Source organism: Seriola lalandi, unplaced genomic scaffold (genome assembly GCF_002814215.2).
Source record: "Seriola lalandi dorsalis isolate HSWRI2012SDOR001 ecotype SW California unplaced genomic scaffold, Sedor1 jcf7180002054898, whole genome shotgun sequence".
Lineage (NCBI taxonomy): Eukaryota > Metazoa > Chordata > Actinopteri > Carangiformes > Carangidae > Seriola > Seriola lalandi.
Window position 1 is genome coordinate 5,503,003 of NW_019525450.1, and position 15,912 is coordinate 5,518,914.

Consider the following 15,912-nt stretch of genomic DNA (forward strand, 5'->3'; position numbering starts at 1 on the left):
CAAGACTGTGGATGGATCAGGAAGTGTACACTCATATCCTGTCTACCTGTTTACCCACATTTGCAGCCCACATTTGCAGCCTTGTTGCATACAACTGTACTTTTTTTTTCTCCTCTCTACATTCTCATTCCTTATAGGAAAACGAATGCATGAGAATCAAGATCCTTGGAGATTGCTACTACTGTGTGTCAGGGCTGCCAGTCTCTCTTCCCAAACATGCCAAGAATTGCGTGAAAATGGGCCTCGACATGTGTGAAGCCATCAAGTGAGTTTGTGCCGACCATCACCGTCAGCCTGTGAATTATGTAAATAGTATGTGTTAAAGCTGATTTGTGGAACCTCGAGTATAACTTAAGTTATTCTGTAAGGGTGGACTGTACGGTGAGTCATTCGCAGTCATGTTTTCTAGTTTAGGGAAACACAGTTTGTCTTCTACAATAAAACCTAGAATTGCACATGATGAAAATGACTCGCCATTTTTAAGTAGGAAAGTGTGAGGTAATTCTTACCAGGTATTTAGCTGTTGACACACAGAAGCTGATAACAGGACTTCACTTAGACACATTTGGAAAGGACAGTGGAGCATATTGTAATGTTGTCTTCAGACTATTAATGTCCCTTGAAAGACTTTGGTTAGCATATGGAAACAATTTTCACATACAATGAGCTTGAGGATTGCTGTGAATCTCTTTCAGGCAGGTACGTGAGGCCACAGGAGTGGATATCAACATGAGAGTGGGTGTGCATTCGGGCAATGTGCTCTGCGGTGTTATTGGCCTTCGCAAGTGGCAGTTTGATGTGTGGTCACATGATGTCACTCTGGCCAATCACATGGAGTCGGGAGGCCTTCCAGGGTAGGTGGTACAGTGTTACTTTTGTGTCATAACCCTTTATACACATATTGCCTTACACATGTTAAGGTTGCTGAGGTTGATGCAACCTTACTGTTAACAAGAAACATCGAAGCCACACATGTCATTCCTTACTACACGGTTGATGATAACATATGTTATTTCATAGACCTTTAATTTAATTGTTTGTTTACTTCTATCTTCTCTAAAGATTTTCAATTAACAAGTTTATATTTGTTGTTAGGTGATAATCATTTTGTAACTTTCCCACTTTGTTCTATGTTGTGATTAAACAAATTACATGAAGAATAGAAATAAATGTCTTGCATATGCCATGCCAATTTTTATTCCATTGTTTCTCCTGCTCTTCACTCTGAAAGACGTGTCCACATCACAGAGGCGACTCTGAAGCACCTGAACAAGGCTTATGAAGTGGAAGAGGGTAATGGCCACATCAGGGACCCCTACCTAAAAGAGCTCAATGTCCAAACCTACCTGGTCATCGATCCACGGGTGAGTTCTCTAGTCCAGCTACCATGAAAATGCACAGTGTGAGGGAAAGAGTGAGAAATATGTAGCTTTTGAAAACACCTGCTGTTATGAATAATTGCTTGTATGATGATCAAGCATATTAACAGAAAAATAATTGTGTAAATCATTTTAATCATTACATTTTTTCAGTACATACTCATTTGTGTTTTTGATTTTATTTATTGATTTATTTTTTGACCTGGTGCCGCTCTCTGTTTCTCAAATATCCGGTGTCTTCTTTGTGTTGTAGTCCAAATGCTATGGCATGCGTGGCTTATATTTTTACCGTAATATAGTTGCTGGTCTTTTTTTTTTTTTTTTTTTTTTTAAATACCACGATTGTGTAAATGTTTTCCCACCATACTGGTTACTCTTTTTTCCCTGGATATTTTAATATTTGCGTTCAAAATAAATATTTTGGTATAAGCTGTGCCTGTTACTGCAAAAATAGATTTGATAGAAATTAATGTGGGCACGGCCTACTTGAAGTTAACTGGCCAGATTCATACGTACATTGTGCAATTGCAACCAAATTTAGGTGACCCATGCACATTCCAACTCTCTCCTGAAGAGTTAGAAGAACATACACACTCATTCTGTGCCTTACAGCTTCAGCTGAATGGCTACAGTAAACACAGTATGATTCGTCTTTGTGTGTCTTAAGTCGAAGGACCCGTCACTGAACCCCCGTAGCATGCCTAAACCTCGTGTGAATGATGGCCTGAAGATGCGGGCGTCTGTGCGTATGACCCGTTACCTGGAATCCTGGGGGGCCGTCAAACCCTTTGCCCACCTCCAGAGCCGAGAGGGCTTCACCACAGACTCCAATGGAAAGTCACACTGCAAGGTGAGCAAATTGTGTATTTATTGTTAAATTGAAAGGCAACATAAAATATAGTATAAAAATTAAAAGGACAGTCTCTCTGTGCTAATTAATTTTTGTTGGTGAATATGTTGCTGCACTATGCCTCCACACATGATGGAAAAACGTTCCTGCTGGCTGATAAAGGCACTGGTCTTAAAGTTTTAATTGATGTTCTGGTTTTGAATTTATCCAACATTTTTATTACTTGTATAAAAGATGTGTGAATCGTCTTTTCCAGGACATCCCCCTGCGACCAGCCCCCGGCTCCAAGATCACTGAGAGGTAAGACACGTCTCAGCTGTTTCAGAACCTACACATTAAATTCACATGTTAAGTCCCTATTTGGTAACTGTTTTTATTTCTAAGGTGTGTTATACTGTAACAGAATGAACGTGAAACTTGGCATGTATAAAGAGACAGAATGTGCTCACACATAATCACCCTGGAATTCAGCCTGTGTAATAACCCTGTTGCTCAATAGCATCTTGATGGCCATGGCTTGAGCAGGGAAGAGTGTCTCCCATCATCTTGCTCTGCCAAGATTTTTCCATCTGTTCAAATAATCTGATCCAGTCATCTTTCCATCACATTTTATTTGATAATATTATGTAATACAGTATATCAAAACATTTATTGGGATGATTTCATTAGGTATTCAGCTATTCAGATTATGATAATGTGTAAGATGTATGTGTTCCACGGAAGAGGAGAAATGTCCATATGATGCCACTAGTTGGTAAACTTTATGGTGGTAATCAGGGTTTAAGAATAACTTGTTGAATGTGAGATTTTCCTTTTGGCTTGCACTTTCTTGCACTTTTTCTATTCGTGGATGCGTAATCGACATTTTAATCGTGAAGTATACGGTTGGTGATCTTATCTGGAATCATTTACAGTAAAAATCCAGGCAGGATGTTTGTTGTCTCTTACTTACTTACTTTTAGACATAATGTGTAGGTGTATGTAATAAACCATCTCCACCAGCTACTGTATGCAAATATCAGATGGTAGAGAAGGGAAATGAGAAAATTACTATTTAACCTAAAAGTCTGAGTGGTGACCGTTGATATAGATCCTTAAACTCCATATTCATGAGATTTAAGGCTTACAGCCTCTATGAATAAACCCAGGGATGGGTAAAAATTTGCACCAACAGGCTATTAATTATCATTGATCAATGCAAGACTTAATGATCAGCATTAGCCAATCACCTAGCACTTTATTGCTGTACACTTGCTTATTCATTCAGTTATCCAATAAGCCAAGCATGTGGCAGTAGTGCAGTGCATAAAATCATGTAGATACAGGTCAGGAGCTTCAAACATCAGAATTAGGGAAAATGTGATCTCAGTAACTTGGACCCTGGCATGATTCTTAATGCCAGACTGGTTTGAGTATGTCTGAAACTGTTGATATGGGATTTTTATTCACAACAGTCTCTAGAGTGGTGTGAAAAGATAAAAACATCCAGTGAGAAGCAGTTCTGTGAACGGAAATGCCTTGTTGATGAGAGAGGTCAGAGAAGATTGACCAGACTGGTTGGAGCTGATTGAAAATCTACGGTAACTGTTTACAACTGTGGTGAGCAGAAAAGCATCACAGAATGCACAATACATTCAACCTTAAAGCAGAAGACCACGTCAGGTTCCACTCCTGCCACACAGGAACAGAAATCTGAGACTGCAGTGGGCACAGATGCACCAAAACTGGACAGTTGAAAAATTTAGCCAGGTCTGATGAATCTGGATTTCTGAACAGCAGCAGCATGAACAGTATGAATACATGAACCCAACCTGCCTTGTTACAGCAGTCCAGGCTGGTAGTGGTATTGTAATGGTGTTAAGAATATTTTCTTGGCACACTTTAGGGCCCTTAATACCAATCAATCATAGTTTGAATGCTCCAGCCTATCTGAGTATTGTTGCTGACCATGTGCATCCCTTTATGGCCACAATTAACCATCTTCTAATGGCTGCTTTCAGCATGATAATGCACCATGTCACAAAGCAAAAGTAATCTCAAACAAGTTTCGTGGACATGACAATGTTCATGAAACCTTTAGGAAGTCATAGCGGTAGAATAGCTGATTGGCAGCATGAACGTGCAGCTGACAAATTAGCAGAAATTATGTGATACAGTTATGTCAACATGGGGCAGAATCTAAAAGGAAAGTTTCCAACTTCTTGTGGAACAAAGAACTGATGCTGTTTTGTGAGCAAAGGGAGGCCATACCCTTGTGATTATAAAACTGGGTAAAATAGTTCTTAAAATCAAAACATTATTTGACAATAAGACAGTGCACTTGCCTTAACCTGCAGTCACAACTTCCACATAAAACAGATTGTTGTCATCGAGGGTCTGTTTAGTATAACTGTGCTGCTTTGGCAGTCATTCCTGCAGAGTAGTGGGAGTGCTTAGTTCTATGACAAGCCCACCATTAGCTTCAAATAATGCATAGACAAATTGATTACGGTTATAGCTTATAATGGTTAATTCTCTTTACCTGTCTGGCACAGGCAGTAAGCGCACAGACAAATATTTTAAGTGTAGCTACTGATTAGTGGGCAGTACTCACCTACACAAACAGTGTGGGCTGGAGTAATATGATTAGAGGAGATAAGTGTGTGCTTTTAGGCATTCCACCCTGGGAGAATGGAGGTTTGCTTTGTCTCGGAAATTTTTAATTTCATTCATGTATTCACAGTCCACTGTAGCGGAGGCAGCAGCTGGTGAACATGTGTGAAGCTGAAGTGAAATGACAGTGAAATTGAGTTGCACCCACTCAAGCTTGATGACATTACAGAGCACAGTGTGTATTTTCTGTGGTTAAAAGTAACAGTTGTGAGTGTGCATCACCTGTTCACAAGCCTGTATCTAGCTGCTATTAACAGTTTTAGATAGATTTTCACATTTATTTCGTCATTGGCCCTGTGTTTTTCTCTGTGATGAATCTGTGTTTATGTCTTACTGTTGGGCCTTGGCAGCTTTGATGAGTCTCTAGAGGAACCATTCACCTTGCCTACACCTCAATTCAGCAGCTATAAGTGAGTGGGGCCTTCATGGCCCGTAAGGTCCCTCAGTGCAGTAGTTCTCAACCTTTTGGCTTGTGACCCCCTTAAACAAAAAGAACTGATGCATATTAGTACTTTACAGTCAGTAGGCTACGTGCAGTTTCTCAATAGGAATTATTTAGATATTGTTGAATTGATTCATTTTCGTTATCACACCCACCTTTTTAACCATTCTTTGACTCCGCCACATCCCAAATAAATTCATTGTGGTGTCCTGTCCCCCAGGGTGAGAACTACTGCCTTAGTGGAGAGCCGTGCTTTCCCAACACTAACCCGAGCAGAGGTGTAATACTGTTCTTTTCTCATGATTTCTCACTGCTACCTCTTTTTAACAGGGCGACGTGTGATCTCAAATAGCATCAGAAACCCTGTAACCTCTGTTAGTGGACTGACATGCTACTATTAACACTGATCTTGTGTTCTGAGCTTGTGTGTATCTGGGTCTGTGCATCTGTGGTGAGTGTTTCCTTCCTGATAGAGTAGGGGGTTTCCAAGCAGAAGCACAGCAGAAACACTCCCACTGAATCTCACAGAGATCATCTAACACACAACGTTCTGCATCCGGCACACTCCCCCTACATTACTCTCTCACAGGCACAAACAATATTTCTCTTTTCCCACTAATTCTTAGAATGGCATTAACCAAGTTACCTCCAGGCACAGCTAAACTGGACCTGAGTAACCTGCATGACCTGATCTGGTTTTTCAACATCTGTCCCAGTCAGTCTGTGCATTTCAGTCTCTGTCCGTCTGCCTCTTCCTAATTGTCTGCGTGCTTTCCGCTGCAGGAACAAATCCCAGAAGAGTAAGTTTGACGAGGAGCTGCACAATGAGATGACCACTACCATAGATGAGCTCAGCAGCAAGTAGGTCCATTTTTACAATAAATCAAATCATATTGTTCATAAAATAATATAACTCGAATAGCATGAAAATCATCATTCAAGGTTCAATCTGCAGTGAATTACTACTAAAACCTTTGATACAATGTTCTCTAAGGGTTGAAAATTTTAACCATTTCCAAACTTTAATGATAAAGCAGGTAAAGCAGGAAATTTAGACATGGCTATGCAAATGATATCAAGTCAAACTTGACAATTTGGTAGGTCGGTCCACTTCTTTGGTCAAGGCTAAAATATCTCAACAACTATGAACATTGACGCTGCCTGAGAATGACTACTAATGACATAGGTGATCCCAACTCAGGATAACTTGTAATACCTTTGGTCCCAACATTCCCATCAGCCTCACCTCTACTTTGTGATTATGGGTAGTTAGTAAATGATAGCATGCTATTACATGAAGCTAAGATGGTGAACATGGTAAATATTACATGTGCTAAACATCAGCATGTTAGCATTTAGGCCAAAGCACCACTGTACCAAAGCCTCACACAGCAGCATTGCTGTAGCATGGCTTGTAGTCTTGTTACCATATCATTGCTTAATTACAACACAATACTTTATTGAATACTGTACCGTACATCGATATCAAGACAAAATAATAATATATTAATAATAATTTTCTTTGTAAAATGTTAACTAACTAACCAGCATGGTATTTGACTCCTCCAGGATGTTACAAATGTTGCTTAGCTTATAAGCCTTCATAATGGTCTATTGGTAGCTGTACAGTATAATTTATTACCTTTCTGTGTGTGTTTATTGATTCACAGCGATCTGCAAGCATCAGGCAGCTACTACTTGTTTATTGACGAACATCACAAGTGCAACAGCTATTTATGTACTATGTGATGCCGTGCTGATTTACCCTTTAAAACAGTGACACTACAGATGTTAAACGTAAAAGTCAGAGCAATTATCTGTCCTTTCTTTTTCTCTTTCCTCCTTCCTCCCTTTCCTGATTTCTTTCTCCATCATTTCTTCCTTCCCTCCTTCCTCCCCTCCTCTCTTTCAGGCAGTGGTCTAAGTCTGAAGAGAGTGTCCGATTAGCTTTGTGGTTTCCAAAGAAAGATCTGGAAAAACAGGTTAGTTTGACATAAAGCTGCAAATAGATCACTGAAATTATTTACAGACCAGACTGCAAGTATGTGGACAGCATTTGAACCCTTGCAATTTGGGCACTCTGTGTTAAAGGGATTTATCTCACATACAAACCTACTAAAACTCAATTTAAATGATTTTTGCTGAGACTGAAGAACAAACTTATGTGCAACTGTCCAAATACTTATGGTCTTGACTGTATATTTATTTCTACATTGTCATACATTTCCATTCAAGCAGAGGTTCAGCTGTGTTCTGTGTTTCTTCCTCTAAGTACCGAGCCCTGGATTTGCCGATGTTCAAATACTATGTTGGCTGTGCCACCCTCATCTTCCTCTGCATATTTTTGGTTCAGATGCTTGTTTCAAAGGAGTGAGTATGACCACATTTTCTTGTGTTACTTAAAATTTACTCAAAGATGTTGACGGTTATTATCTTCCAGTGCAACTGGGAAGAATGGGCAGTGTACATCTTTTTTCTTTGCCCCTGAATTATGCGATGTAGCAGACATCATTTGTCACAGGTCATCTATTATTTCAAAAGCACACTATGAAGATTATAGGTGTACTGCTGGGGAAAGGCTGGTGGAGACTGATGTCTGATATGCACTGGTTTTTATCTCCCTCAGTCGACAGATGTTGGGGAAGTCATTTGGAGTTTTGGTTTGTGTGCTGCTGCTGACCCTGGCCATCTGTTTCGCAGGTCACTTACAGGTCAGTGTGTTAAGTCTTACATTCACGTTCAACATTCAGATGTTTCAGGGATTCAGTTCAGGTGTCAGCTCTTTTCAGGCAGTTTATCCCAGTTAATATTTGGGTTTGTAAAAAGTGGAAAAAGTAGGCATCACAGTCACAGCAACCCGTCACACCATGCTGGATGCAGGTCAGGCATCAGTGTGGAAGGGTTTTCATTTGTCCAGCGGCTTGTGTTAAAGTCCCATATTGTATAACGCAGGCCTGACTCTGACATGCATTACATGTCCATGAATCAAAAGTGTTTTGCTGGAAAGTCGTATTCAATTAATTTAATTTCTTTGGAAAATAAATGGGAAATTCTTTATAGATTGTTGTGTCCCTGTAGTGTGAAGGCCACACAAGATGAATGTCATAAAAAGGAGCAAGCCCTCAGGGAAAATTTTGTTTTTCTCACCCTCTGTCCATTGCCTCTTTTAAGCTTACTCCTCATTATTTTGACTGTATTAACCCACAAGTAATGCACAGATGAGGTCTAGATCAGAAGACTATATGATACAGTCAAAAGCTCCAGAACATAATCTACTGACCTTGTGGTTACACTGTAGAAATGAGAATGAATTTTGAATCTCAAAATAAATACTGTACATATCTTCTGAGTCATTTCCTGCCTCTTTTTTCAGGCCAGAAACACTGAAACATTCTTCAGAAAAAATGCTGTTGTATATAAACATAAAGTTATCATGTTTAATAATTTCACATTATTAATTGCACACTTGAAATTGTATTTTAACATGCATTTGCATTTTTTACATAATACAGAGTTTAGCCAAGGCTAGGTGTGTTTGTACAATGTCCTTGTTTTTAATAGTGAGAGAAGAACAAAAAATAATCAACAAAATAATGATCTCTTGCAGCCAACCAGAAGAAGTTGACAAACATATTACAGTAGGCAAGTGCTCGATAAATAAAGGCAAGGGTGAAAAGGGTCTGTCTGCATATGTGTTTCACTGTGCCAGGAATTTCTAGAGAGTGAATGGAAACATGTCTTGGAAACTGTCCCCTGTATTCACAGTGCTGCAGCTTTCTATAGCTAACCCACTGAGTTGGTGTGTGACAGCTGACATTCAGTCCTTGACGGGCAGCGTTTTCGCCTCTCAGACGGATCCCTTCACTGGAAATAACCAAGCACTGAGTCACTCACACATGATGTCTAGAGATGGATGACTGTGTATGAGTCACATGCTCTTCATACCTGTTTGACTCCATCTCTCTCCTCACTTCTCTTTATCATCTGCAGCGGCTATTTCCAGAGAAGCTGTCAAGGTGCCAGTGGCTGCCAGCTGTGTCAGAGGCGGTGGTAAAGCGGCCGTGTGTGCGCCTCCCTCTGGCGACCATCACCACTGCGGTCATCATTATTTTGGCAGTGTTCAACCTGGTAAGACTACACTCACATGTCGAGTGCTAAGAGGGGGTCATTATATACTCTATTTCTAGCTGTGCTGCACTTCATAGCCGGCATGCCGAACTTCAAAGCACCCTGTCCAGTGTCTAATTGTCACTCAAATCTTTTTTTATCCCCCTGCAGTGCTTTGACCTGACAGATGTGACACCAGACATTAATGGCCTTTGTCCCACAAATCATACCCATGAGCAGGGATTAGATGGAGACCTTTTCTACCTGCCTGTGAGTGATGGATTAGTAACCCTGACCCAAACCATAGACAATGATAAAATGGAAATATCTAATGTATTTTTCATATCAGGCCAGATTAAATAGTATTTGCAAATAATCCTGCTATGTATTTAATGGAATACCAGAGATGACATGATGCCAGGATGGAGGGATTTGTGTGTCACTATCACTTGAGTTTCTGGGTTTTTCTAGACAACAATGGCAAAAAAGGATTGAATGCAAAGACCAAAACATCAGACATTTCATTGCAATGTTTAGTATGTTCAGTGTGTGTGCTGTTAGATTAATGTAGGAGATGACTGGGTGGCTCAAAATAAAACCTGTTAACACACAATTGCAAAGCAGTTGTTGGGCACAGTTTTGCACTTTAATCTGTATATCAGTTAACAGCATGCTCCCACTCTGGGTACTTTTCCTGTCTATGCAATAATCAAACCCATTGAGCCCGTTTGAGCTGAATTTGAGTTCCTCCTCACTGTGCTAAGTTGTCCCTAGGATATTGTCTGATACTGTGAAAGTTGCTTCTGGTATTTTTCCCAGGTCTAATTCTGTCTCTCCCCTCTTTCTCTCACTCAGTACTCTGTGTACTGTTGTATCCTCTCCCTCATTGCATGTGGAGTCTTCCTGCGGGTGAGCTTTGAGCTCAAAGTGCTCTTCCTCACCCTGGCCTCCACAGCATACTACATCATCATCCTCAGCACCAAGAAGAAACTGTTTGTGGCCTACGGACATTTCCTCTATGCTCAGACCAATAACAGCTGGAACTGCAGCAAGTTGGATTCAATGTAAAAAGAAAATCCTGTAGACTGTCTGGTAGTTTTCTGCTGCTTCTCTTGAAGTCTTAGTCTGTGGTTCTTTTGCACAAGAACAAAAGCTCTCAGCATACGCATGCATGTATATTTCAAACAAAGAAATTATTGAAACACATTGCATTATATTACAACTGTATAACTTAACTGAATCAGAACAGTTAAATATATATAATAATTAACTGGTGGAATAATAAACAACCAGAACAATGAGGGTGCTAGTGGTTAAAAGTTCCCTTAGAAAGACATGAGTTATTAATTCCCATTTACTGTGAATGATCATGTGTGAAATATGTAACTCAAAGTGAAGTCCAGGCGTAATGTTCCTGTTTGTTCTACAACAGAGACGACGAATCCATCCTGAGATGGATAGGGCTGGTGAAACACCCCCAGGTGATGAGCTGCATATACATCACCTTGTTCCTGGTTACTATGATCATCATCGCACAACAGGTAATGACATTCTTTGCATCTTCCTCCTTATTTCATTTCTTCATATTAGAAACATAAAAGGTGTGCAAATGGAACCCACAAATGCACATTCATATAAGAGCCCATCATGACTTTATCTACACCTGCAAGAAATCCAGGAAAATTCAAGTTAAAACAGTTTTAAGTTCTGGTTTTCTTTGTTGTCTGCTCTAAACTCACTGTGTTTCTGTCTCACTAGAATGAGTCCTGCTTCCGCCAAGACTTCCTACTAAAGTACAAGAACCACACAGAGCAGGACGAGATCGAGACCAGGGAGAACCTGAACCGCCTTCTGCTAGAGAATGTGCTGCCGGCCCACGTGGCAGCGCTGTTTGTTGGGGAGAATAAAAAGAACGAGGTGAGATGCCACCCACTCTATTTCTTTAATGGCGAATTAACAATACTACAGCCATGACTTGCTTATGTAAAGTTCAGTATGGATCCCTTCAGCTTTACATTTTTAACATAGAAAACTGAATGAATGTTTCCTATGATGTTTGGGTGTTTCCAAAATATTGTGTAACTTCTAAGATGAGGAAAAAGTTGCACTAATCTCTGAGAGGACATTTGGCCAGTAGAGCAACAACAGGTTTAAAAAAGATAAGACAGAAAAAAAGAAAGAAAATAAGTAGTAGGCACAAGCAGAGGGAATGTTTTGCCCCTTAGTGGAACATGATACTGTACTTATTTATTGTGCCGACTGTTTACTCATGAGGTTATCAGATTATCACTGACAATGACTTGATTGTAAAGGTTAAAATGACACTGGCACACCATACTGGGCATATTTGCAAACAGTGTTTGTCAGAAGCGGCTCTGTGCTTTGATGGCTTCCAGTGTCGTGGTGACTATGTTGAAGCAAATGTCATTTTACTTGGGTGACACTGGTTGACAGGAATTATCTTGTGTGGGGATTTATGAAAGGTAGTGCTGCATCTTGAGTTTGGTGCAGCACTTGTCTTGAGTTTTCTTTACTATTATGAGCTTAATTCAGCCCGAAACTGTGAGTTGCTGTAGTTACAGGAGGTCTGTCTGAAAATATCACTTATACCTAAAACCTTAAAGCGGAACACTGTCATTCTCCTCCTTGGTAAAACTATTAACTGTTCATTTTATTATTTGGGGTTTTTCCCAACAGGACCTCTACTACAAGTCGTATGACTGTGTGTGTGTGATGTTTGCCTCGGTGCCGGATTTCAAAGAGTTTTACACAGAGTGTGATATCAACAAGGAGGGCCTGGAATGCTTGAGGCTGCTCAACGAGATCATCGCCGACTTTGACGAGGTCAGGAAGACAAAGAAGGAAATGCTCTCTGTCAACCTCATCCTTCTCTGTGATACATGACATCTATGTCTGTTATCAGTAGCTCTGTTTATGTAATTGGTTACCATTGTGCTGAAACAGTATTATTATCTAGCTAAATCCCTGCAGTGTAAATGCCAGCAGGAGCAAGTACTGTAAATGATTAAGTTTTTACATATACACATTGACTCATTTTGTTGTCCTCTAACCCAACAGCTGCTGTCCAAGCCAAAGTTCAGTGGTGTGGAGAAGATCAAGACAATTGGCAGCACTTACATGGCTGCTGCTGGGCTTAGTGGGACGCCTGGTCAGGAGAACAATCAGGTGGAGTAGCTACTGCTTCAGACCTGGGTCAGACCAGGGTCTGATCGGCTCTGTTAAGTGTTTCTCAGCAATCATCAATACAAAAAAAACAAAAACATAATGCAGTCATAATGAGGCAGTGGAATGACATAGCTCTGATTGTGTTCTTCCAGGACATAGAGAGGCAACAGGCCCAGATAGGGAACATGGTGGAGTTTGCAATCGCTCTGATCGGCAAGTTGGACGGCATCAACAGACATTCCTTCAATAGCTTCAGGCTCCGTGTGGGTGAGTGAGCTCTGCTGCCTTTCATTGACTGAACACTGCGATGTATCCCGCTCTGATTGGCCCAACTCAGCAACCCAACAGGTTTCTCTGCATGATTGACACTAATGCAACAGTCTTATCAAAGTGAACGCATCTTTATAAGCTGTCACCTTTGACAGAAATCATTTGTATCAGCTGTGGTTGTTTGTGTGCTAAGGAGAAATTACTGTGGTTAACCAGTACATCAAACAATTTATATTATATATAATATATATATATATATAATAAATGTTAAAGTCAAACCAAGAGATAGAGACAGAACCCGTTTGAGAGTGTGTGTTGTGTCTGCATTCCTGACACAATTATTCCCAGACTTGAATCTGAGCAGACAAAAACTTGGATAAAAGTTTTGGTTAAAACATTTACATTTCTTTGGAGATAAAAACTTACATAAGGCATAAACACTGAAACTCAAGCTGAGTGGAATAAACCGTCTTTAACAGATTACTGTCCCTATCAGCAGCTGTGTCTGAACATGTTGTAACTGAAACAAAACACACTACCTTCTGCTCTTGAAATATGTGTTTATTAAAAAGCAATTAGTGTTTGGCACAGACCTTTTGTACTGAGCAGCCACAACTTTGGTGGCGGGCTCCATCAAATAAAGGGACACACTTTTTATGGTGTTATCATATACTTACGTAATGTGTTCAGTGACATGATTATCTGTGAAACAGATTTCTTCTCACACTTTTATCACTCAAACTTCTTGATAGATGCAGTGAATTGTTACATTTCTTTGCCTGGGTTTTCGCAGAGGAATTTGATGTTTGCAGTTTTAAAAATCCCTGATAAAATATTGTCAAACCTTTTTCAACTATTTCAATTTGCCCTTTTGCTGGCTCATGTCCTTGACAAAAAAGATTGCTTTGTAGTAATGAATAAAAATGTTTTTCATTCTGGCTGACATTTTACCTTTTCATGGATCATCTCCACCTCTACTGGGTGAGGTCTGTAGATGGATGAATCTCATTTGTGACCTTGACATGTTGTGTCACTTTCTCTGTAAATTCTCCACATGGACATTACACCATAAATACAGAGTTAAATTTTGGGTGGTGCGCTCTTGTTTGTTCTTCCACAGGCATTAATCATGGCCCAGTGATAGCTGGAGTGATCGGGGCGAGGAAGCCTCAGTATGACATCTGGGGCAACACGGTCAATGTAGCCAGCAGGATGGAGAGCACCGGGGAGCTCGGAAAGATCCAGGTACATTCAGCACAGTCCAACAAAGGCAGACAGCAGCGTTTCATATGGTGTTCTTAAAGGTCAAACAGCAATAGGTCACTTCTCACATAGTTGCAGTTTCTTAGCTTTCTATTGCAAATCTCAACACAATCATGGCTGGATTTACAAAGATCCAATTTCTGACTTTCGATCCATCTTAACAGCAACAAAAAAAAATCCCATCCTCTGCCAGTCATAAGAACCTCTCATGAGATGAACATTTTATTTACCTTTTCCCTGAAACTGCACTTTGTGCACTGGTGTGTCCCATTTACTTGTGAATTCAAAGCAATTCATGCTTTAACTTGAGAAACTACTTGAATTACTTTGCCTCTGCTATTGGCTGTCATCTAATACTACCATAGCTGCAGTGTAATGCTGTCATAATGAAGTTGGAAATTGATACATGCATTCATTAAGAAAATTCAGGTGTTATTTGGGACCATATAATTTCATTTGAGTTTTATGATGAAGTCTGTAACTATTAAGAAAAAAGTTATAAATTAGCTGTTTAAATTGGACTTTTCTTAGCTGCATTTACGCATTATTTTTTTGTGACTACTTCCAGGTAACAGAGGAAACGTCCGCCGTGCTACAGAAGCTGGGATACTCGTGCGAGTGTCGAGGATTTATCAATGTCAAGGGGAAAGGGGAGCTAAAAACCTTCTTTGTGTGTACCGACATGAGCAAGCAGCAAGGTATGGGGCTGAGCTGAGGCTGGGCCTCCACAGTCAACAGATAGGCTCATGTACGAGTCAGAGTTTACAAGCTCCTGCACACAAGTGTTGAGACAGATGTGACTGTAATACAGCTCTGTTCCAGTGACGTTGCTGAATGAAAATACTGAGGAGTATTAAGGACTTAAAGGAACTGCCGCCACGCTGTGTGGTGGATGTGACATTGAACTCTCTGCTTGGGACCCTTTTTGTCAGATCAGGATGTGGCGGTCATGATGGAGAGATGGTCAGTACGAACAATCACCATCTTTTTCTATTCACAAACACATTCACATCCAATGATCAGTCACTTTTATACCTTTTTTTTCTGTCTTTAACCTAGATGTTGTTTGTGAAAGAAAAGATGTATATTATACTAATGCCAAATACAGTTATGTATTTTTGAGGACCTGTTTGGTCCTATAAAAACAAAACAATGGATTCTGTTTGGATCATAATGTGAAACCTATGTAGTTTTCCTGTTTTAGAAGGGATGGACACTCCGCTCTGTTACTGTGTAATGAGCAAGATATATGTGAGGCGGTTGGACAGAGCTGTTTCAATGTCAGGAACAGGCTGTACAGTAGATATAGAAAAGCTATTTTCTTTCTTCTTTCTGCAAGACATAATTCAGACAACAAAAAGTAAGTTTCACTTTCTGGCCAAACTACAAATCCTAAAATTAATGTATCCTCAGCACCTTTGATTGCTGCATAAGTTTAGGTTTAACAACTCTTTATGTGAAGCTCTTTTAGGTTCCAGCTGTGCAGTTTGGCCCAAGTAATATATACAACAAGATATTTGCTGTGTTTCAAGAGGAGGTAGACAAATCTGTGTGCTGTATGTATGCCATCTGTTAAATGTTTATTCTGCTCAGATAAGAAAACAGTTTTCAGTGTCTTTAGCTGCCTGTCTGCAAATATGCTGCAATGCGGGAAACCTGTGACACTCTCCTCGGTGTCCTCAGTCTGTGTGATCCAACTATCTGCCTGCTGTGAATGTTTTTTCTGGCTCCAGCTCAGATGTGATCATCTGACCCGATCTGGA

The 15,912-nt window shown here is 40.1% G+C and overlaps 1 protein-coding gene across 3 annotated transcripts in view; it reads left to right on the forward strand.

Annotated features, from left to right (window-relative positions):
• adcy7 (adenylate cyclase 7) overlaps nucleotides 1-15,906 on the forward strand; it is a 56,547-nt gene extending 40,641 nt beyond the window's left edge. For 2 of the 3 annotated variants that reach the window (XM_023429706.2, XM_087180234.1), the window contains exons 8-27: nucleotides 138-265; nucleotides 696-854; nucleotides 1,232-1,364; nucleotides 2,047-2,229; nucleotides 2,486-2,529; nucleotides 5,232-5,291; nucleotides 6,107-6,184; nucleotides 7,236-7,305; nucleotides 7,596-7,693; nucleotides 7,950-8,034; nucleotides 9,314-9,451; nucleotides 9,602-9,700; nucleotides 10,286-10,494; nucleotides 10,863-10,971; nucleotides 11,189-11,347; nucleotides 12,128-12,274; nucleotides 12,509-12,616; nucleotides 12,769-12,883; nucleotides 14,007-14,131; nucleotides 14,718-15,906. In XM_023429706.2, the coding sequence (XP_023285474.1) occupies nucleotides 138-265; nucleotides 696-854; nucleotides 1,232-1,364; nucleotides 2,047-2,229; nucleotides 2,486-2,529; nucleotides 5,232-5,291; nucleotides 6,107-6,184; nucleotides 7,236-7,305; nucleotides 7,596-7,693; nucleotides 7,950-8,034; nucleotides 9,314-9,451; nucleotides 9,602-9,700; nucleotides 10,286-10,494; nucleotides 10,863-10,971; nucleotides 11,189-11,347; nucleotides 12,128-12,274; nucleotides 12,509-12,616; nucleotides 12,769-12,883; nucleotides 14,007-14,131; nucleotides 14,718-14,864 (2,394 nt within the window). In that variant the 3' untranslated portion in view covers nucleotides 14,865-15,906. The remainder of the gene's footprint in view (nucleotides 1-137; nucleotides 266-695; nucleotides 855-1,231; nucleotides 1,365-2,046; nucleotides 2,230-2,485; nucleotides 2,530-5,231; nucleotides 5,292-6,106; nucleotides 6,185-7,235; nucleotides 7,306-7,595; nucleotides 7,694-7,949; nucleotides 8,035-9,313; nucleotides 9,452-9,601; nucleotides 9,701-10,285; nucleotides 10,495-10,862; nucleotides 10,972-11,188; nucleotides 11,348-12,127; nucleotides 12,275-12,508; nucleotides 12,617-12,768; nucleotides 12,884-14,006; nucleotides 14,132-14,717) is intronic. The other variant, XM_023429707.2, reaches the window with a different exon arrangement.
• Nucleotides 15,907-15,912: the final 6 nt, after the last annotated feature.